The sequence below is a fragment of the Hypanus sabinus genome, chromosome 7 (genome assembly GCF_030144855.1).
Source record: "Hypanus sabinus isolate sHypSab1 chromosome 7, sHypSab1.hap1, whole genome shotgun sequence".
Lineage (NCBI taxonomy): Eukaryota > Metazoa > Chordata > Chondrichthyes > Myliobatiformes > Dasyatidae > Hypanus > Hypanus sabinus.
The window spans coordinates 41,524,409-41,547,234 of record NC_082712.1 but is presented as its reverse complement, the minus strand read 5'-3'; the positions used below and the strand labels follow the sequence as shown (position 1 = coordinate 41,547,234).

Sequence of the window (22,826 nt, the reverse complement as noted above, 5' to 3'; positions counted from 1 at the left end):
GTGTTGCTCCTCCACCCTGAGAGCGGCTTCATCTTGGCACAAAAGGAGGCCGTGGACTGACGTGTTGGAACAGGAATGGGAATGGGAGTTGAACTGTTTGGCCACCGGGAAGTCCCACTTTTAGCGGATGGTGTGGAGCTGCTCAACGAAGCGGTCCCCCAATTTATGACAGGTCTCAGCAATGTAGAGGAGGCTGCATCGTGAGCACTGGTTCATATTTTTTAGGCCCTGTCTAATTAATTTAATTTGCTATAGAATTGCAGTGAAGATGAGACATCAGAGTGATAATGAAGTGTAGACAAAAGCAGATCAAACAAAGTTTCCACAGAAGGTGTTTGCAGTAGTACTTAGAATAATATTGTTTGAAATAAATTTATTATTAATGTGCTTACAGTCCTGTATGAAAGGTCTTTAGCACATATATAGAGCTAGGGTGCCTAAGACTTTGACATAGTACTGTAGCAATTTTATGTACTGTATTGCTGCAAAAAAACAAATTTTATGACGTGTGAGTGATGATAAGCCTGATTCTGATATGGGTCTCTGTTGTGGACTGAAAGTGGGAAGGGGGCAGGGAGAGGGGACATGGTTGGAAAAAGAGGAAGGGAGAGGGGAATGAGCACGAATCACCAGAGAGACATTCTGTAATAATCAATAAACTAATTGTCTAGAATCAAATGCCCTTGCCTGGTCTTTCAGGGCTGGGTATGGCTGTACCCACACCAACCCCCTGCCCTGGCACTCCTTCTGTGCCACCTGTCTCACACCCATCCCACAGCGCTCCACCCTCACCATTCCCAACATCCTTTGCTTCCGCCAGATTTACAAACTCTCTCACTGCTCCACGTTGATAAGTACGGTACTGTGCCAAAGTCTTAGGCACTCTAGCTATATACAGTATACACTATAAACTACCCTGAGATTCATTTTCTCGCAGGTTCTCACAGTAGATACCCACCTTATTGGATATGGTAAGCAAAATGGATGGTTTTGATACCAAGGTGGGAAACCATGCTATGTTCCTGGGAGGTGCCACAATCCAAGATTTAAAAAGACCTTAGCTGCACAAACACAGATCTGCCGAAACGTGGTAAAACATACATTAGTTTATTGAAAAACAGAAAACTCTGGAGATCAGACAACATGTGGAGGGAGGAGTCAGTGTTTAGGTGAAAATATGCAATCTGAATTCCAGTTGGAATTCCGTTCTTCATATTTTAGTCCACCATAAAAACGACAGAAATATTCGAAAGCATAAGAGATTCTGAAAATCCACAGCAACACACAAGATGCTTGGAGAAACTCAGCAGGTCATGCATTATCTATTGAGGGGAATAAACAGTTAACGTCTTGGACTGAGTCCCTTCCAATCTGAAATATCAACTGTTTATTCCCCTCCACAGTTGCTGCTTGACCTGCGCAGGTCCTCCAGCTTTTTGCGTGTTCCCACAGAAATATATAGTATGTACTTTAATAATAAATTTACTTTGACCTTTGAAGTTTTCTCAGCTTTGAGTATGGTTGGTTGTTATTTTTGATTTGCTGCAAAAAGATTATTGGAAGCATGTTGAGTTAAAGAAAAAAACAAACAGACTGGTAAAATGCAGGGCCACAACAAATCACACACACACACACACACACACACACACACACACACAAAATCAGTCCAAGGAATAAATGCAAAATATTCTTAAAGTCAGAACTACAATAAATGTGGAATGCTGGAAATACTTACCGCAGAACCTGTTTCTTCTGTTAAGCAAAAAAGAGTTAACACTTTAGATGATGATTAAAATTAAAATGCTTTCCTGAGATATTAATTGATCCATTATGTATTTTCCATGTTATCTTGTTAGTATACTGTATAGGCAACCTGTTTTGTTGGAATTTTGTAGATGAAGTCTTTTTCAGCAGAAAATGCCAACATTGACATGAATGTTCTATGAAGTGAAAATGCTCAATTCGGCATAAATTTGCCAGAGTCACCGTTAATTTATCTGAATGCTCAGAAGTGGAAATGTCTGTTACTGCAGATTAAGTTTGATGGGAGGGTGGGTGACAGAGAACAACAGTTTGAGAATTTGGGTGAGGCTTTGCTGGGGGTGAACAAACTGACCAGGTTATCCTGTTTTAGATAATGATGCCAGTATTCAATCAAGCCTCAAGCAATTGTATAAGATTATTTGAACAAGAGAGTTATAGAGACAAGAAAAGATAGCTGACTTTTATTTATCACAAACAAATTACAAATGTTGTACATTCTTCAACCTTTTTTTCAATATGCTACTTGTATTATTAAAAATTTAAAGCAATTTAAGAATGGTGCAGAGGCGCTGCTGGGCAGCTTTAGAGTTTCAGTGAGGAAGTTTGAGGATATCGCCAGAATGGGACATAATTGTTGTGAAGCAAGTTCAACTAGAATGTCGGTTCTGTAGGACCAGAGAATGCGATGAGGTTTCATTGAATTGATTATTACCGACGTGCTTTCAGTAGTGAGATTAATAAAATAGATCTGGAGGTGGTTAGTATAAAGGGTCTTTCCTCTCCCCCACCCCCAGTGATTGTGGGTGACCAGAACATGATACTACAAAAAGTAGCTAACAGAAATTATTGTAACACTTCTTCGGTATGTTTCAGCGCTGGGCTCAGGAACGGAAGTTCCCAAGTTCAATCCAGTGACAGATCACTTCCAAGCACGCTCTCCACTGTGCTGGGTTGATGTGAGGATCAAAAAGCCCAAATCCCAAAACCCAATAATTAAACCACTGCATTGCTTAGGAATAATTGTAGCTTTCATCGGAGCAGGGCCTTTCTCATTTTATCCTTTAAAATTGTTCCGATCGTTGACCGACGTAGCCTAACCCTTTTACAATGACCGATGGTGTTTCACCTTTTTCCAATCGCTTTGTTATTTCCACTTTATTTTCAATCATGATCGTGATTATTTTCATGAACAGAAACACTGCAGATTTAGAGTTCTGCCGCCGGGTCCTAATGTCCACCGCACTGAAACAGGTTAAATAAGGTCTGGGGTTCCACTGGGTCCTAAGGACCACCCATTCAGACAGGTTGAATAAAGGACTTGAGCATCCACAAATTTTGGTATCCGCGAGGGGTCCCAGAATCAATCCCTCGCGTATAAGAAGGGCCGACTGTATTACATTTTCTTTACTGAGATTCCCCCCACCCCACTACCACTACCCTTCCCTCAAAGTATTGTGTGCAGTTGCCCATGTAGAAATGGACTTTACAGAACAATGAGTAGGATTTCTGGGCTAGCCAATGTCGAGACTGTGGATCAGGACAGGCTGTTTTCTTGGCGAAGGTGAACTCGGTAAGTGGGACACCTTCAAAAGTGAAATATTGAGAGTACAAAGCTTGTATGTGCCTGTCAAAATAATAGGTAAAGGTAACAGGTGTAGGAAATCTTTGTTTTCAAGAGATATTGTGACACTGGTTAAGAAAAAAAAAGAGGTGCATTGCAGGTATAGGCAGGTAGGAACAAATGAGATGTCTATGGAGTGTACAAGAGAGCACTTAAAAAATAATTCAGAAGGGCTAAAAGAAGGCGTGAGGATGCCCTAGGAGACAAGCTGAAGAAGAATCCTAAGGGATTCTACAGATAGGTTAAGAGCAAAAGTTGCTGAGGTCCTAGCAGAGATATTTAAATCATCCTTAGTGATAGATGAGGTACCAGAGGATTAGAGAATAGCCAATGCTCTTTATGAAAAGATCTAAAATAAACCTAGAAATTACAAGCCAGTGAGCCTGACATCAGTAGTGCATAAGTTATTGGGAGGTTTTCTAAGGGACCAGATATGTAAGTGTTTGTATAGACAAGGACTGATTAAAGATAGCATGGCTTTGTGCATGGTAGGTCTTGTCTAACCAATTCTATAGAGTTTTTCAAGGAAGTTATCAGGAAAGTGGATGAAGGCAAGGCAGAGGATGTTGTCTACATGGACTTTTGGAAAACATTTGACAAGGTCCTGCATGGGAGGTTGGTCAAGCAGGTTCAGGCCCTCAGCACTCAAGATGAGATAGTAAACTTAATTAGACATTAGTTTGTGGGAGAAGCCAGAGAGCGTTAGCAGATGGTTGACTCTCAGACTGGAGGCCTGTGACTAGTGGTGTGCCACAAGGATCAGTGCTGGGTCCGTGTCGTTTGTCATCTGTATCAATGATCAGGTTGATAATATGGTTAACTGGTTCAGCAAATTTGAGGATGGTACAAGAGTTGGGCTGCAGTGGCACTGAGGAGTGTGGTAGAATAAAGAGATCTCAGAATACTGGTCTGTAACTCATTGAAAGTAGCATCACAGGTAGATAAGGTCACAAAGAAAACTTTTGGCACATTGGCCTTCATAAATCAAAGTACTGAGTACAGGAGGCGGGATGTTATGTTGAAGTTGTTTATAAGACATTGGTGAGGCCTAATTTGCAGTTTTGGTCACCTACCTAAAGAAAAGATGAAAATTAGGTTGAAGGAGCACAGAGAAAATTTACTAGGATGTTACTGGGTCTGGAAGACCTGAGTTATAAGGATAGATTGAATAGATTAGAACTTTATTCTTTTGAACCTAAAAGATTGAGAGAAGATTTGACAGAGGTATACAAAATGATGAGTATAGATACAGTAAATGTAAGCACATTTTTTCCACTGAGGTTGGGTTGGACTACAACCAGATGTCTTGGTTTAAGGGTGAAAGGTGAAAAGTTTAAGGGTAACATGAGGGAAAACTTCTTCACTCAGAGGGTTGCTTGTGTGTTGAACGAGCTGCCAGCACAACTGGTGTATGCAAGCTCAAGTTCAACGTTTAAGAGAATTTTGGATAGATACATTTGGTAGGGGTGTAGAGGGCTGTGGCCCTGGTGGAGGTCGATTAGAGTAGGGAGCTTAAATGGTTCAGCACAGACTAAATAGGCTGAAGGGCCTGTTTCTGTGCTGTACTTTTCTCTGACTCTATGCCTCATTGCTATGATCAGGAAGGAGGTACAGGAGTCTGAAGACACATACTCAACGATTCAGGAACAGCTTCTTCCCCTCTAGCATCCGGATTTTGAATGGACTTTGAACATGAACATGACCTCACTAATTTTTTATGTTTATTTTTGCACTAATTATTTAATTTAATTAATATATATGCACTTACTGTAATTCATGTTTTTTCTGTTATTATGTACAAAGGATTACATTGTACTGCTGCCACAATGATAACAAATTTCATGGCATATGCTGGTGATACTAAACCTGTTTCTGATTTCTTTTCTACGCAAGTCTTGGGGCTGCAAATGATACCACTGTATCTGTCGTAAGCGGCTTAATATTTTGTATTCTTAAGAGCTTCCAGCTGGAATGCATATCATTGGTGTGGAGGATCTGAAAAAAAAATTGGAACCTACAAAACCCACACAGGTTTTAAACTAAATACCTCAAAGAACCTTTGTAAATAACTTAGAGTTACTTGTGTCATGAGTTACTTGTGTCATAAATCATTGACTTGGCTTGTAAAGCGATTTCCTTAATCTTGTTTAACCTGACTGGGTATGGAAATTTCTCTTAAAATGCCAGCCTTATATTGAAAATCTGTGCCAAGATAAAACTAAAATTCATAACACTCAGAATTGTAGCACTTTCAAATGAATTCACTGACATTTATGCAAACATCTTTCCACGACGTTTGATTTCCTACAAAAGTCCTACCCAGTCTGCATTTTTGCCCAGATCAGAGTTCACATTCTTTTGACTTTTTTACATCTTTGGCAATAATTGGATTTTTTTTTCAGATGTTAAGACTCGAGTCAAAGTAGAAAATCCTGTTGTAGAAATGGATGGAGATGAAATGACCAGAGTGATTTGGAGTTTCATTAAAGAAAAGGTAAAAGATGGTGGATTAAACCAAGTGTTCTTTGTAATTGGTCATTTTCTTTTATAATTTTACAATTTATTCTTCAATTATCATTTAATATTTTTTCATCTAAATTGTAAATGATAATAGAAAATATATTGGACTTCTAATATAAAAAAAGGTTTTGCCCTTTTTCAATATCAGATTTTATCTTTCTTGTAGAAAGCAGCAGCATTGGCACAGATTAGTCCATACAATCAATTGTCGTCCAGTTAATTTTACATTGTGTAATTATCCTACATAGCCCAAAGATTATGAACATTTTGTTGATTTGATTTGAGAATCACTTTTGAAAAAAAATTAGAAGTTAATGGTAATTTTTTTTTAACTTGTAGACCATACAGATATTTTGAATCATTTCATAATGCCTCTCATGATGTAAGAGTTTACCAATGACCTGAAGCCTCTATTTTGTTAAACATTTCATTATTTCAAACATCCACATTAAATTCTCATTTGGTGTGTTTTGCAAGCTATTATGCATGTCATTCTCAAGTTTTCTTCTTGGAATCAGTTTCCATCTTAGTTGGTGACTTGAAAGTTGATCAAATTTTCAGATGGCAACCTAGAGTCAAGTCATTGATGTAGGGTAGGAGAATGGTGTTCAGGAGTTTCAGAACCAGCATCTGGTGCACTCTGTACCACTTCCACATTACATTCTAATCTGGTACTGTTTCTGTAATGTGTTCATTGCTTCCTAACCAATTAATTTCCTATTTGTCCCTATCCTGAACTTTGAATCCCCATTACGTTAAACTTGTAGTTTTTCATTTAGCATTTCAATAAATTAAATTTTAGCTGTAGAGCAACCACGTTCCCCGTAGACAATATAGTCTTTAACAAAAACAATAAATTCAACAAGGTTGTTCCCTTCTGCACCCTAAGTAAAATTTTTAAAATGCACAGTGGATCAAACAGCAAATGTAAATGAAAAGACTGATTTATGTTTCTGATACCTATATCAATGAAGTTGATGAATAGGTCTAGAAAATGTGTAGTACTAATATATGTTCACAGACTGACCTGTACATTTTCAGTTTGTTTTGCCTTCTTTTGAATCCTCATTAGCTGTTTTCTTCCTTAATTCTTACATCATCAGTGATAAAGGCTTCACAGAGGAACATAAGAAATGGAGGAGAAATAGGCTTCCTGGCCTGCCATTCAGTATGGTCACAACTAATTTCCCTCAAGCCTCAAGTCCTCCTCTGCCAGTTTCTCACAGACCTCTATTCCAAAATCTTCCAAAATACCTTCAATTCTTCTAATGATATGGCATCTAAAATCCTCTGGGGTAGAGAATTCCAGATAATCACTCTTCTTTGCTAAAACAAATTTCTAAATACTTTCACTTTAAATTATCAGCTCTTTATAACTACAGTCGGACCTCCTTAGCCGCGGATTCTGCATGCGCGAATTCAACCAACCGCGAATCGAGAAAACCTAGAAGTGCTCTTCCAGCACTTGTTGTTCGAGCATGTACAGACTTTTTTTCTTGTCATTATTCCCTAAATAATGCAGTATAACAACTATTTTACATAGCATTTTCATTGTATTAGGTATTATGGAGATGATTTAAAGTATACGGGAGGATGTGCATAGCTTTCCGTGGATAAGGATCGAAAAAAAAATTGCAAGTTCTCTTACTATGTAAGTCAGAACAGGTGCATCCAGTATTATTTAGCGTAAGTTAGTCAAATGTTTGTCTTAGTATATAGTATATATTTTACCTTTCTATGTATATAAAACACTTAAGAACGTATGTTTCAGCACTGGGCTCAGGAGGTTCGTTGGATCTAGTGACAGACCACTTCCAAGTGCGCTCTCCATCCGTGACTAGTTAATGTGGAGGATCAAAAACCCCAAACCCCAAAACCCAATAATTAAACCGCTGCGTTGCTTAGTAATAATTGTAGCTTTCATCGGGGCAGGGCCTTTCTCACTTTATCCTTTAAAATTGTTCCGATCGTTGACCGACTGTAGCCCAACGCTTTTCCAATGACTGATGGCGTTTCACCTCTTTCCAATTGCTTTATTATTTCCATTTTATTTTCAATGGTGATTATTTTCATGAACAGAAACAATGCAGATTTGGAGTTCTGCCGCCGGGTCCTGATGTCCACCGCACTGAGACAGGTTAAATAAGATCTGGGGTTCCGCTGGGTCCTAAGGTCTACCACTTTGAGACAGGTTGAATAGAGGACTTGAGCATCCGCGCTTTTTGGTATCCGCGAGGTGTCCCGGAACCAATCCCTCGCAGATAAGGAGGGCCAACTGCATATCATTTTGTTTAAGATGCTCCCATTAATGAAAACATCTCAACATTTGCACACCAAATCCCTTCATACACTTAGTGCCTAACTTATTAGGTACAGGAGTGGAACCTGGCATGGTCTTCTGCTGTTGTAGCCCATCCACATCAAGGTTGGACGTGTTATGCATTCAGAGATGCTCTGAACACCACTGTTGTAATGCATGGTTATTTGAGTTACTTTCACCTTCCAGTCAGCTTGAACCAGTTTGACCATTCTCTGACCTCTCTCATTAAAAGGATGTTTTTGCCCACAGAGTTGTTGTTCACTGGATGTTTTGTTTTTGTTTTTCGCACCATTCTCTGTAAGCTCTAGAGACTTGTGCGTGAAAATCCCAGGAGATCAGCAGCATTTGAAGATACTCAAACCACCCCCCATCTGGCACCAACAATTATTCCATGGTCAAGTCATTTAGATCACATTTCTTCAGGATTCTGATGTTCAGTCTGAACAACAACTGAGCCTCTTGAACATGTCTGTATGCTTTTATGAATTATGTTGCTGCCACATGATTGGCTGATTATATATTATCACTAATATGCAGGCATACCTAATAAAGTGGTCACTTTCTGAATGTATCTTTTAAACTCCAAGGAATAACTACACAAAATGTGTAGTCTTTCTTTATAGGACAACCTTTTCATCTCAGGAATTAGCCTGGTGAAACTCCCTCCTACTGCCTCCAGTGCTACTGTTTACCTTGTTTGTGTGAGGGCCAAAGTTGTGCCCAGCACTAGAGGTGTAGGCTCACCAATACCCTGCACAATTCCAATAAAATCCCATACTTATAACCTCCAAACCCTTTAATAAACACCAAAATATTTTTTGCCTTCTTTACTTCAATACTTGTTGGAGCTGCCTGCTAACTTTATGTAAATTGAGTTTGTAGAAATGTACTTTACTTGCAGTAACAAAGTTGCATTCTTTGTCTGTAACAAAATGTAACCTGTATTGTACCAGAGTGCTTTGCCAATAGTGTTCATTCGACATTATGTTGACGGACCTTGAAAATATGACAGACTGCAGAAAGACAAGCAGTTGCATTTTTGGAAGAATGCAAGTGCACTGATGAAGCAGACGAACAGAATGCCTCCTGTCCTTGAACCGGTGCAGGCATATTATACTTGGGTATAAAAGAGTGATATGCTGTCTGTTTTTGAAGTTATCACTGATTCCTGTGTGGTGATGGTCTTCCCTTGCAGCAAGTAAAATAAATGCGCTTATGATTGATTCACTGAGTTATAAGAAGTAGTGAGAAGGTGCTCCGTAGAATTTGGAGCACCGAAGATCGCATGTTTAGGAGCAGGAGCAGACCAAGGGGAGGATTCTGGTGAGCACCTGTTCCTGGGATAACTCCAGCAGAGGAGTGATCACCAAAAAGTAGGTTTGGTTTTTGCTTTGTGTGGGCTCTCCAGGTGAGTAGCAGATACTGGGTTCTGCCCCGCTCCCATTCTGTACACTTATCAATGAGTATGGAACATTTTTACAGGAATGCCTTGAAAGCCTCCTGAGATCAGCTAGATTCTGTTTCGATCTACAACTTGGTTAAATGGCACTGTTATCTTTACTGTACGGCCTATTATAACCCGGCTGGAAATGACCATTTTATGCATCAGAAATTGGATCCCTATATTGGTAAGGAATTTCTGAAATATGCGTGGGTGATTCTGGAACTGCGATAGCAGTGTGATTTCCCCATGAGGTTCAGTGGCCGATACAAGATCAGGAGAACAGGGAACCCCACCTGATTCTAGCAGTTTCCAGAGGTAAGGTAGCAAAGGTCCTTGGACCAAGGATTAAGGGTCTGCGAGGACTGCCATGACATAAGGTCCTGGTGACGACTAGATGGAGTCTGTGGTGATTGGAAGAAGGTAAAGACTATCTTTTAATGCTCCCTAGTACATTAGGAGCCTTGAACAGGAAGTTGTACGAAAGTTGTTGTTCAGTGTTGATTTAGGACCTTTATTTCCATGGTCCCACCACAACTTTGGGCCCTCCAGCCAAATGATGCAGGTAAGAGGCCCACAGCTGAGCCACATGAAGTGACCATCAACCCAAATACTTCACAGCCCCGCAGGACACAGTACACCTTTTCCCCAGAGGCTGAAGAGGGGATTAATAGATCATATAAATCAAACATGGTATGTCCTTGGTTTATCAAAAGCTGTAAATCAAGTTGGTGAACATTGCATGATATGAGGTGTACAAAATATAGGGAGACTAGTGGAAGCGGAAGGAAGCAACACACACACACACACAATGCTGGAGGAACTCAGCAGGCCAGGCAGCGTCTATGGGAAAGAATACAGTCGGCGTTTTGGGCGGAGACACTTCATCAGGACTGTTCGTGAAGCTGGAAGGATCTCATACACCACTTTCTGATGGATCGTTAGTGCATTTACAATGGATTTTATTGAATTACCTTCATGTGAAGGATATAAATGTGTATTGGTCATTATTGATATTTTTCACGATTGGTTGAAGCATTGTAGAAACCTTGTAGAAAGATTAATGCAGTTACAGTAGCTAAATGTTTATTGAAGGAAATCATATTGAGATTTGGGATCCCTTAGAAACTCCAGCGACAATGGTACCCACTTGCCTGGAAAGGTAATATAAGGCCTTTATTGACCAACATTTCCATCGTAGCTACCATCCTCAGTCGGCAGCCTTAGCAGGAAGGATGAATGGAACAGTTATAAACAAGCTTAGTAAAATGTGTGACAGAGTGGAAGTTAATGTGCAAGTAAAGCCTTACTAATCAGAAGAAATGCTAAATATGCGATAAACAACAAAAACAGCATGATGGGGGTGAGCAAAAGAACATCGTAGTTCAATCACTATGCATTGTATGAAATTTCAAAGAGAACTTAAAAAAATGGAAAAGTGCCACCCCGACTTCAAGTCGTGCAGCGAGTGATGCTACTGCTGTGAAACAACTCCTTCAGAAGCCCCACCCAAGGAATTACATCAGACTCCCTGTACAGCGCCAACATCCGAGCTTGGGAGAATTACAGGACTCCGGGAACAGCGACATCATCTGAACTCCGAGGAATTACAGAATAGATATGACATGGACTGTACGGTGGCCCCTAGTGACTCAAATCAGAATGACAGTGATGAAACAAAAAGATTAACAGCTATGTCAGATGAAACTACTGCTAATTAATCTATTGAAAAGCCAGTGGCAGATCAACTATTGCTCAGCACAACAAACTGCTGAAGTACAAGTAGTGCTCAGACACCCTGTGACTCGTAATGAAGAATAACTGAAACGTTTTAAACTTTAAAGGTGACCTTGTGTACTGTACGTGCATTAAGAATCCCTGATACTAGTGGAAAATTCACACTGTATGTCAACGAAAAACACATAATAACAGTCTTAATTCATGAACATGGAGACCGACAGCTCTGTACACCAATGGCTCCTCAGTGATTGAGAGAGGGATTCTGACGGTTGCTTCTGGAACTGAAGGGCATTGATCAGGTAACATGTCACTGCAACTGGAAGGATAAGGGCTCCTAAATGGGGAGTGGTAAAGGTCCAGTATGAAACTCTCCTCCCCATTACTACTTCACCACCCTCTGGATTCTGGGTGATTGCCTTTCTGGGGTATGGGACTGCGATATTGTCTTGGGATCTGATTAATATGGCACCAGCTGTGGAGAAAATGGTGAATGAAACCATATATGCCTTTGATCAGACCCAACAAGCATTAACCAAGTTGACAGCAGAACTAATGGCCATTCATACTGTAGTACTAGAAATCATAAGACCATGAGAGATAGGAGCAAATTAGGCCATTTGGCCCATCGATTCTGCTTCGCCTCTGCCTTAAATATACTTAAAGACTTGGCCCTCACATCTGCCTGTGTTAAAGAATTCCACAGATTCACCACTCTGGCTAAAGAAATTCTTCCTCATCTCTGTTATAAATACATAGCCGTCTATTCTGAGGCTATTTATTTAATAGGGAACAAACTTGAAGGAGTAGATATGGAGAGGATGCTTGGTATGGTGAGAGATTCTTAGACCAGAGGACAATTTCCTACATAGGAAACATCCTCTCTACATCCACTCTTTCAAGTCATTTCACTATTCAATAGGTTTCAATGAGGTTACCCCTCATTCTTCTGAGTCCTAGTGAATACAGGCCCAGAGCCCAAACTCTCTTCATATGACAACCTATTCAATTTGGAATCATTTTTGTGAACTTCCTTTGAACCCTCTTGTGTCTCTATCATAGGGAAATGTTCCATTAGCATGAATGTAATAGACATTCTTCATTCGAAGCCATTCTAATAAGTCTGGCTACTGCTGAACTGCAGTTTGATGCTGTAGAAAATGGAAATCATTTCTGATGTAATAAATGATGTATGGCAACCTCAAATTGATTACATTTGTGAAAATTTCTGATTTTTCAACCCAAGGTTTGAAGTTCATGTTTAATAGACCAGAAAACTAAGTTTGTCTCACAGTCAATAAATTTAATTTTGCACACCAGACTGTACGACAACTCCAAAGTATTACCTCACACTTCTGGATTCCAAAACAATGTGTGTGGAGAAGCCAGACTATTTTTCTGCACTTGTTATTCATTGCCTTTTATATTTTTTCTCTTTTGTTACCTCCTTGTGTACAAATATTTAGTTTTGTCTCTTTTTTTTATATAATTCCTGTTGATATATTTTCCATTAAAGTTTGTAAAGAAAATTTTAAAGGAAGACATTATTTGCTTAAATTATTGCTGAAAAGATATTTCAACAGTTAGCCATTTTGCAGCCAAGGCAAATATGAAGAGGAGTTGCTCTGAATTGATTATTATACCAGTGGCTAAAGAGCAAGACTCCAGAGATAAGGACAGGAAAGGAGTGGTCACAGGAGGCAGAGAAGTGGCTATGGGATTGCTTCAAGTTGGTGTTCAAGGACTCGGCAAAGGATCTGAATGAATACATCATGGTTGTCATGGACTTTATAAAAACAGTTGTAGACGTGTGTCCTCACAAACTCATTCAGAGTCTTTCCGAACCAGAAGCCCTGGATGAACCAAGAGATCCACATTCTACTGAGGGCCAGATCAGTGGCATTCAGGTCTGCAGACCAAGTAAGATACAAGAGGTCTGGGTACAACCTCTGGAAAGCCATCTTACATGCGAAGTGGCATGTGCATCACAGCTTGATGCACGTGCGATTCAACAAAACCATATAGAATATCAGTAAAATACAACAATGTAGAAAATACTGTGACTGCCAAAACACAAGGGTGGTAGGACCAAGATGGTTTCCACAAAATCCCCAAATCCACTGGTACAATAATCCAGTTGTCAGTGTTCTCTACAAGGCCTACTCACCCCCCCCCCCCAACACTAGGGCACTTATTACATTAAGCTAGCGCTGATGGGCTACCCACGTTCTTCACATACAATACCCAAGGCTCCTGAAGTAACTTGCACCAGGTGAACAGAGGAAAAAGATTAAACAATGTACTTAAATATCTTGGGCAAAAAGTGAAACATCCCCACAGACCTATGGAAGTTTCTTCTGGTCATGGGTAGAGCAGTTGCCATACCAGGCCATCTTGCACCTGCACAGGAGTTGTTGGATTCTAATGTTTTAATCCAACGTTCTTGAAGAAGTCGGGGAAAAAGGCACAAAACTTAATCCTTCGTGATAGTTTTATTAAGTGTTAATAAAACACTGAGAAATTGAATAGAAGAGTGATGGAGGTCTACAAAGTGAAGGGAGAGACAAAAGAACTAAATGGCACTGCCTTGTGGTCAGCTACTTTTATACCCGCCTGGAAAATTCCATTCAAATTCATAGATTCAACCAATGAGAAAGCTCTTATTCAAATAATGCAGCACCAAGAGAAGCTTCCAGAATCAAACCAGTGTAACCACTAGGGAACACATTAAACAAATTTATATACATACTGTGGCCACTAGGAAGCATATTAAACTAATTGTATAAGAACTTCTTAAAATACAAGTAGATGGCTAATTGTTAAACTGCAAAGAAAGTAACAATTAAACTGTCTAATCTAAAAATTAAATAGTTAGATCCAACTGAGTGAACATTGCCAGTAGCCTGTCCTGGTTCAACAAGTTTTGTGCCACTTTCCTGACTTCTGAAGGAATGTTGGATTAAAACATCAGAATCCAACAACTCCAAGGAGCTTGAAGCTCTCAACTACCTTGATCTCAGCACCATTGATGTAACAGGAGCATGTGCCCCATCTCCTTCCTAAAGTCTTTTGTTGACATTGATGTCTTTTTGTCGTCATAATACCTTTCGGTTCTTGATCTCTTTCCTACACCGTGACTCATCAGTATTTGAGTTACAACCCATTATAGTGGTATCATCTTCAAACTTTCAAACAGAATTGAGGCCAAATATGACCACAAAGTATGAATGTACAGGGAACAGAGTGAGGGTGAGTTACAGGCTTATAGTGCGCCATAGCTGAGAATAATCAAGACAGAGCATTTGCAGCCTATACTTATTGATTTGTACTGAATACTTAACAAAGGTCTGGTCAATACATAGTCTAGTGTAGGTGCCTTTAGTGTCCATGTGCTCCAGAGAGGAGTGTAAGGCCAGGAGATGGTGTCTGCCTTAGACCTGTTTCAGCGGTAGGTAACTTGCAATTGCCGAGGTTGTCAACGGAGGCTGGAGTTAAGTATGCCATGATCGGCTACTCAAAGTACTTCATGATGGTGGATGTTAGAACCACTGGGTAGTACTCATTGCCTTATTTTCCTTAGATACTGGGATGATAGTAGTCTTCTTAAAGCAAGAGTGAACTTCAGATTGAATCAGGAGAAGTTAAACATGTCTGCAGATACCCCACTGGTTGATCTATGCAAAATCTAGGGACATAGGCAATGATACCATCTGGGTAAGATGCTTATTGCAGGTTCACTCTTCAGAAGACTGATCTTGCATTTGCAGTGGTGACTGTGTTCAGCTGCCTTAGAGGCTGCCAGGAGAAGTGCCATCATTCCTGAACCTTTCTGTGCAAAATCTGTAGAATGTATTAAGTTTTACAGGATGACTCAAACGTGGAACCTCTAAGTGCATGATTTGTGGACATTGTTTAGGATCAGCCCGGAAGTATCGTAAAATATCTGTGAGGCTCTTGGCTATTTTCTTTCTAGGGCAATCCTTTGATGTGGATGATACAAATTTCAAGGCAACAAGTCAACCTTTTATGGATTCTAATTGTCCTGACCATGTGTAATTACCATTTAAAGCTGAATTATTGCAACCAATTGTGAGATCAGTTAATCTGGCCTGCTAATTGCATGTAACCCCAGAAGGAATGGAATTATTTCAAAGGAATCTGGAAGATGTAGCATTATAGAAGCCCTGCCCAAGTTGTTAGATGCTGTTTGTATTATAAAAGTTCTGCTAGTATACTGAGCAGTATCATGATTTGATGCATTTTGCCAAAGGTGGCGAAGTGTCTGCAGAATCAAGTACAAACTTGCTTGTCGCCATAATACACGTTAATGGTATGCTGTTATCTACTTTACAGCTTATTCTTCCTAATGTTAATGTGGAGTTGAAATACTTCGATCTTGGTCTCCCCAGTCGAGATAAAACAGAGGACCAGGTGACAATTGAGTCTGCATTGGCAACCCAAAAATATGGAGTTGCAGTGAAATGTGCCACCATTACACCAGATGAAGCTCGTGTGGAAGGTATGCATTAGATTAGTTTGTAGTCTTTTAATTTCATGTTATTCATTAATAGCCCACTGTATGATTTGTAGTCCAAATTTAAAATGTGAATATTCTTTTTTTTTTGTGTTTTCATGATTGCTTTATCTATTGTTTCATTAACGTAATTAAAGTGTATATCTGGAACCTACCCACTTGAATGTTTGGGACTAGAGTGTGAACATGTGAAGTTGCAAACCTTGTGGTTAAGTTTCTTGTATTATTCAAAAAAAAAGTGCCAGTGCTGGAAATACAGAATAAAACTTTTAGAAATGTTTCAAAATTTCAACAAGTTGGGCAGCATCTCTAGAGAGAAAGAAAGGTTAATGTTTCAACTAAATGACCTATCAGAACTGTTTCTCTCTCCACAAATCCTCTACCTATTTCTTAGCTGTGTCAATATACATTCCACTGGCTGGGACCTTAGTTTAATGTTTTATTGAAAATGAGTATCTTATGTCCTCAATATGCACCAAAGGATCATATTAAATTACAAATTTGTGGGATATCACTTGATGTGCAAAGTATTCTTTTTTTCTGCATAGTTTGGTGTTTGTACTTGTATAGCCATTAATAGTTTATAGTGAGGTGTGACTTTATAAGCAAATATGTAAAATGACTGTTAATAGAAGATGAGGTCTGGACTTGCTGATGGCTATTAACAGCTTTCTGTTCAGGTAACGGATGGTCATCTTAGCATTCTTTGTGGTTGGTTGGTAAAATTATGGTACAAATAGTAAAGAGAATAGAATAGAAAGATACAAGAAATAGAAGCAAGAGTGGACTATATGACCCCTCGAATTCTGAGGGGACTTGCTGAGGTTCCTTACTAATCCTTATATGGAAATGGTTTTTGGACTTTCTTTCAGTCTAGAACTTGTGTATGATCTACAAGTCCTTTCAGTGAATGGGGAGTAAAAGACTTGAGAAGGAAAAAGCTGTGTTACATTTTTAATGTTGTTTGTGCTTTGCTTTTTTTAAAATGTTAAATTCTATTACTCTTTGTTAGTATTCAGAAACATTCATAAACTGAGAGATTCAGAAACATTGTAAGATCTGTCCAGAATATTCAGTCAGCAAAGAAGGGACAGGGATTTGCCATCTGTCAGAGGGCTCCAGAGAAGTTTTGTGTTTGGGGTTTGTTCTAGCCCACTATTGTCACTTTTGTACATCAATTTCAGGCCCAGCCCCTGCTTGCTCAGTTCTTGGCTTTGGTACCATGTAGGCCAGCAGGACAGTATCTGGATTCTATAAATGCAAGCCTGGAAGAATGAGGAATGAAGAAGTGAGAGTAGTCATTGGGTCCCACTGTTAAGGCCATTCTATGTATTTAAAGTAACATTTACTGAAATGCCACCAGATGGTGTAAGTGTCCCTGACTCAGAATAGAGAACCTGCTATCTATAAACATTTCAATAACTACACTCTTTACATAGACTTAGTAGAATTATCAATCCAATTACATTGTGAGAAACTCATGGCGAAAACCCAACTGATACATTTTCAGAGTTCGGACTGAAACAAATGTGGAAAAGCCCAAATGGGACCATCCGAAATATTTTGGGTGGCACGGTTTTCAGAGAGCCAATTATTTGTAACAACATCCCACGACTTGTCCCCGGTTGGGTAAAACCAATCACAATAGGACGGCATGCATACGGTGATCAGGTAAGACATCCTGGGAAGATTTCTTCAATATGTGCCTATCTGGGTTTGGTGGCTGGGGCAATTGTTTAAGACCATCTTCAAGCATCGAGGATCAAAGATCAGCTTTTTGTGCCATAAACATTTACTGTACATGTATTGGGAATTTTGCTGTGGTGTTGGTACGACATTCAACAGCTCTAAGGTTTGGAGAAAAGTATAAAAATACTAAAAGATTCACAAGAAAACACAATTTGCAAAATAATATTTCCTCAATATGCAAGGAAGAGTTAGCCCAGATTGTGAATTTAAGGCTCTAGTGGAGCTTAAGTAGAACAAAAAGCTTCATTATTGAAAGTCAGTTTATGTAAATGCATTCTGATACTGTATAAGTAGCTCTATTTATTCAGTGTTTAGCACATGCTATAACACACCTATCTAGGTTTATGAACAAGTGGATGAAATGATAGTCACAGAATATAGCTGTTTGCAAGATGAGGTGTTTGGGCAATTTTCCATTAACAAGTGTTTTTTTGAAACTCAGCAGAAAGTATTTAAGCAGTACACCATAAGACTTTGAATACTCAGCCATTCGATAGGTTTGAACTTAATCCTATACCTTACATCCACGTAGACCATAAGAATTAAGCCTTTTGGCTCGAGTCTGCTTTGTCATTTCATCATGGCTGATCCATTTCCCTCTCAACCCCATTCTCCTGCCTTCTTCCTGTAACCTTTTTTGCCCTGACTAATCAAGAACTTATCAACCTCCGCCTTAAATGCACTCAAAAACCTGCCTGTGAATTCCACAGATTAACCACTCTCTGGCTAAGAAATTTCTTCTTACCTCTGTTCTAAAGGATGCTTCTTCTACTCTGAGGCTGTGTCCTCTGGTTTTAGACTCCCCCACTGTAGAAAATACCCTGTACACATCCACTGTACCTAAGCTGATCAACATTCAACAGGTTTCAATAAGATTCCCCATCATTCTTTTAAATTACAGGGAGTATATGCCCAGAACCATATGATAACCCTTTCATTCCTTGAATCATTCTCATGAACCTCCTCTCAACCCTCTCCAATGTTAGCACATCCTTTCCTGGATAAGAGGCCCAAAACCGCTCACAGTACTCCAATGCTCACCAGTGCCTTATAAACCCTCAGCATTACATTCTTGCTTTTATTTTCCAGTCCTCTTGAAATGAATGTTAATATTGCATTCACCTTCCTCACCGACAACTCAACCTGCATGCTAACGTTTAGGGAATCCCGCACAAAGATTCCCAAGTTTCTTTGCACCTTGGATTTTTGAATTTTCTCCACATTTAGAAAGCATTCTCTGCTTTTATTCCTCCTATGAAAGTATATGACTATGCACTTTCCAACACTGTATTTCATCTAAAAAAAAGAGGAAAAGAAAGAGAAAAAGAAAGAAAGATTGCCTGGATATCAGAAGATCCCCATGTACTCCATGGAATTCAAAATAACTTTAATATATATATTTATTTCTTTCCCCAAATGGCTAATAACTTTATCTTCCAAGGGCCCATATATTTAATCCTATCTTTTGTAAATAAGGATGCCAAATTTTCAAAAATATGTCATATTCATTTCTTAAATTATAAGTAATTTTTTCTATGTGAAATGCAGCTAAAAATTTCGTTATTCCAACGGTCCATAGTTAAGTATGAATCTGATTTCCAAGTAACTGCAATAGCCTTTTTAGCTACTGTCAATGCAGTTTTTATAAATTTTTTCTGATATTTGTTCAATTTAAGTTTCGGTTTTATCCCTTCAATATCACCTAGTAAAAATAATATTGGGTTATGTGGAAGTTGTATTCCAATAATTTGTTCCAATAAAACTCTTAAATTTATCCAAAAAGGTTGAATTTTAAAATAAGACCAAGTAGAGCGTAAAAAAGTACCGATTTCTTGATAACATCGAAAACATTGATCAGATAAATTTGGGTTTAATCTATTTATTTTTTGTGGTGTAATATATAATTGATGTAAAAAATTGTATTGTACTAATCTAAGTCGGACATTTATTGTATTTGTCATACTGTCAGGCATAGTCTTGACCAACTTATTTCATCAATTTTAATATTCAGATCAGTTTCCCATTTTTGTCTTATGAATTCCTTGTTTAATTGTCTGTTTTTCAATCAAATTGTACATACAAGAAGTAAATTTTTTAATTTTTCCTTTTTGAATTAAAATTTCTATTTCATTAGGCTTCGGCATTAACATTGTTTGACCCAGTTTATCTCTTAAATAAGCCCTTAATTGAAAATAACAGAAAAGAGTGTTATTTGATATTTTATATTTATTCTTTAGTTGATCAAACAACATCAATTTACCTCCTTCAAAACAGTCACCTATATATCTAATCCCTTTTTGAAACCAATTATATTGTCTACCCTGCTTGCTATTTTCTCAAAGAATTCCAACAGATTTGTCAGGCAACATTTTCTCTTAAGGAAACCATACTGACTTTGGCCTATTTTATCACCTGCCTCTAAAACATTTGAGAAACCTCTATAGGTGTGTAGTGAAGTATATTGACTGGCTGCATCCAATGTCCTTGGACGGAATATCCTCCAAAAAGTAGCGGATATGGCCTAATCCATCAAGGGTAAAGTTCTCCCCATCATTGAGCACATGTACACGAAGCATTGTCGCAGGAAAACAACATCCTCAAGGACCTCCACCACCCAGGCCATGCTTTCTTCCTGCTGCTTCCATCAGGAAAAAGGTCTGGGAGCTTCAGGACTCACCAACACCAGCTTCATGATCAGTTATTACTTGTCAACCATCAGGCTCTTGAACCAGAGAGACAACTTCATTCAACTTCAGTTGCACTGTCATTGAAATATCCCCACAACTTATGCTTTCAAGGACTGATCATCTCACATTCTTGATATTTATTGTTTATTTATTTAATTATTTCTTTTTGTATTTGCACTTTGGTTAAGTTGGAGTGGTCTTTCATTGATTCTACTGTGGTTATTGGATTTATTGAGTCTGCCTGCAAGAAAGTGAATGTCAGGGTTATTTATGTTGACATGTATGTACTTTGATAATAAATTTACTTTGAACTTTGAACTTTATATATCTGAAAAAACATCTGTATCCTCTTTGATATTATTGGCAAGCTGACCTTCATATCTCATCTTTTCCCTCCTAATGGCTGTCTGTTGGCTTTTTAAAAACTTACCAATCCTCTAACTTCCCGCTAATGTTTACTCTATTATAATTTGCCCCCTCTTTTACTTTTATGTTGGCTTTGACTTTCCTTGTCAGTCATGTATGCATCATCCTGTCTTTAGAATACTACTTTTTCTTTGAGATATCTCTATCCAACAGCTTTTGAACTGCTCCCTGAAGTTCTAGCCATTGCTGCTCTGCTATCATCCCTGTTAAAGTCACCTTCTAATCAACTTTTGTTCAGTTCCCCTCTCATGCTCTATAATTCCCTTTATTCCACACTAATACTGATACCTCTGATGTTAGCTTCTCTGTCTCAAATGAAAGGGTGAATTCTATCATAATATGATCTCTGTCTGCTGTTCCATTACCTTAAGCTCCCTAATCAAATCCATTTCATTACACCCAACTCAAAATGGTTGACCCCCTAGTGGGCTCAACTACAAGTAGCTCTAAAAAGCCAGCTTGCAAACATTCCAGATTCTCTCTTTTGGGATCCAGCACCAACCTGATTTCTCCAATCTAGCTGCATTTTGAAACCCCCATGACTATCATAAAATTGCCCTTTTGACATGCCTTTTCTATCTCCCATTGTAATTTGTAGCCCACATCCTGGCTACTGTTCAGAGGCCTTCATATAACTCATATCAGGGTATTTTTACCCTTACAGTTTCTTAACTCTACCCACAAGGATTATACATCTTATGATCACCTATGTCACCTCTTTCTAAGGATTTGGTACAATTTTTTTACCAACAGAGCCAAGTCACCCCCTCTGCGTACCTGCTCGTCCTTTAATGTGTACCCTTGGTTGTTAAGCTCCCAACTACAATCTTCTTTCAGCCACGATGCAGTGATGCCCACAGTGTCATATCTGCCAATCTTTAACTGTGCTACAGGATCATCTATCATGTACACTGTGTACACTCAAATATAACACCTTCAGTCCTACATTCATCACCCTTTTCTATTTTGTCCCCCTTTTTTTGCACTGCAACTCACCCACTGACTGCCCTATCATCTGCTTGTCCTTCCTGACAGACTCAGTCCACACTACCACTGCTTGTGTACCAACTACCCCATCTTCAGCCCTCTTACTCCAGTTCCCATCACCTTGCCTAATTAGTTTAAACCCTTCCCAACTGTTCTAGCACACCTGCCTGCAAGGACCTGATAGACTGTCTTCACTACACAGTAGTAAATTCTTCGAAGAGTGGCTTTGACTGCCGTCATAAGACAGTGATATTTTGCTTTCACCAGTGGCATTGTCCAGTAGTGGAAAGAAGGAACCTGAGTTCTTAATGATAGCAGTCTACATTTTTACACCATTAACGTAGAAATGCATTGTAAGGTCCATATGAGGCAAATTTGAAAACTATTAGATTCTAAGGCAAAGAATTAAGAGGGGAGGTGAAGAGGAAAATTTTAAAGATAGCATTATTGAAGCAAGAGAAGTGAAGCCATTTCAGTCTGTTGTGGACCCGTTGATTAAAATTGGGACTTGCAAGTCATGATATAAGAGTCAGGTCGATTTCTGCAGACAAGCTAAAGCTAAGGAGGATGCCCTATTCTTCATGATTAATGGTCAAGAACTTCTCAAAGTCAAAAAATTGTCTAGTTTTTGATGCTGTCTATTGCATTTCTCTTTATGGAGATCACGTTCATTGCACCCCTTAATGATAAAATCCTTTTGAGAGAGGCTGTCTCAAAACATTGGGGTGGTAGAACCAGGATGTAATGTTAACCAATTATCAACAGGTCTAGGTTAGACAATTCACTACACATCTCTTAATTAATCAAAGCTCGCACTTTATTGTCTCTGCACAAACATCAACTAGCCATGTTGACCCTCAGGCACCAACTTAAAACATGAATTCTGTTGATCCCTCTGTACCAATACTCATGGGATTCTTCCTTGCGATAGTAACTCTCTGGAATTTTCGCCTCTTTGCATTTGAAGCCTTTCATTCTTATACTCTTTCCTGATCAGTTCAAATGTTGCATTTCAATCTCATTGGTCAAGGTCATCTGAC

At 38.9% G+C, this 22,826-nt stretch overlaps 1 protein-coding gene across 2 annotated transcripts in view; it reads left to right on the top strand.

The window, feature by feature from the left end:
• LOC132396742 (isocitrate dehydrogenase [NADP], mitochondrial-like) overlaps positions 1 to 22,826 on the top strand; it is a 56,255-nt gene that overhangs the window by 6,114 nt on the left and 27,315 nt on the right. The window contains exons 2-4 of one of the 2 annotated variants that reach the window (XM_059974596.1): positions 5,788 to 5,879; positions 15,757 to 15,922; positions 17,448 to 17,608. In XM_059974596.1, the coding sequence (XP_059830579.1) occupies positions 5,788 to 5,879; positions 15,757 to 15,922; positions 17,448 to 17,608 (419 nt within the window). The remainder of the gene's footprint in view (positions 1 to 5,787; positions 5,880 to 15,756; positions 15,923 to 17,447; positions 17,609 to 22,826) is intronic. The other variant, XM_059974597.1, reaches the window with a different exon arrangement.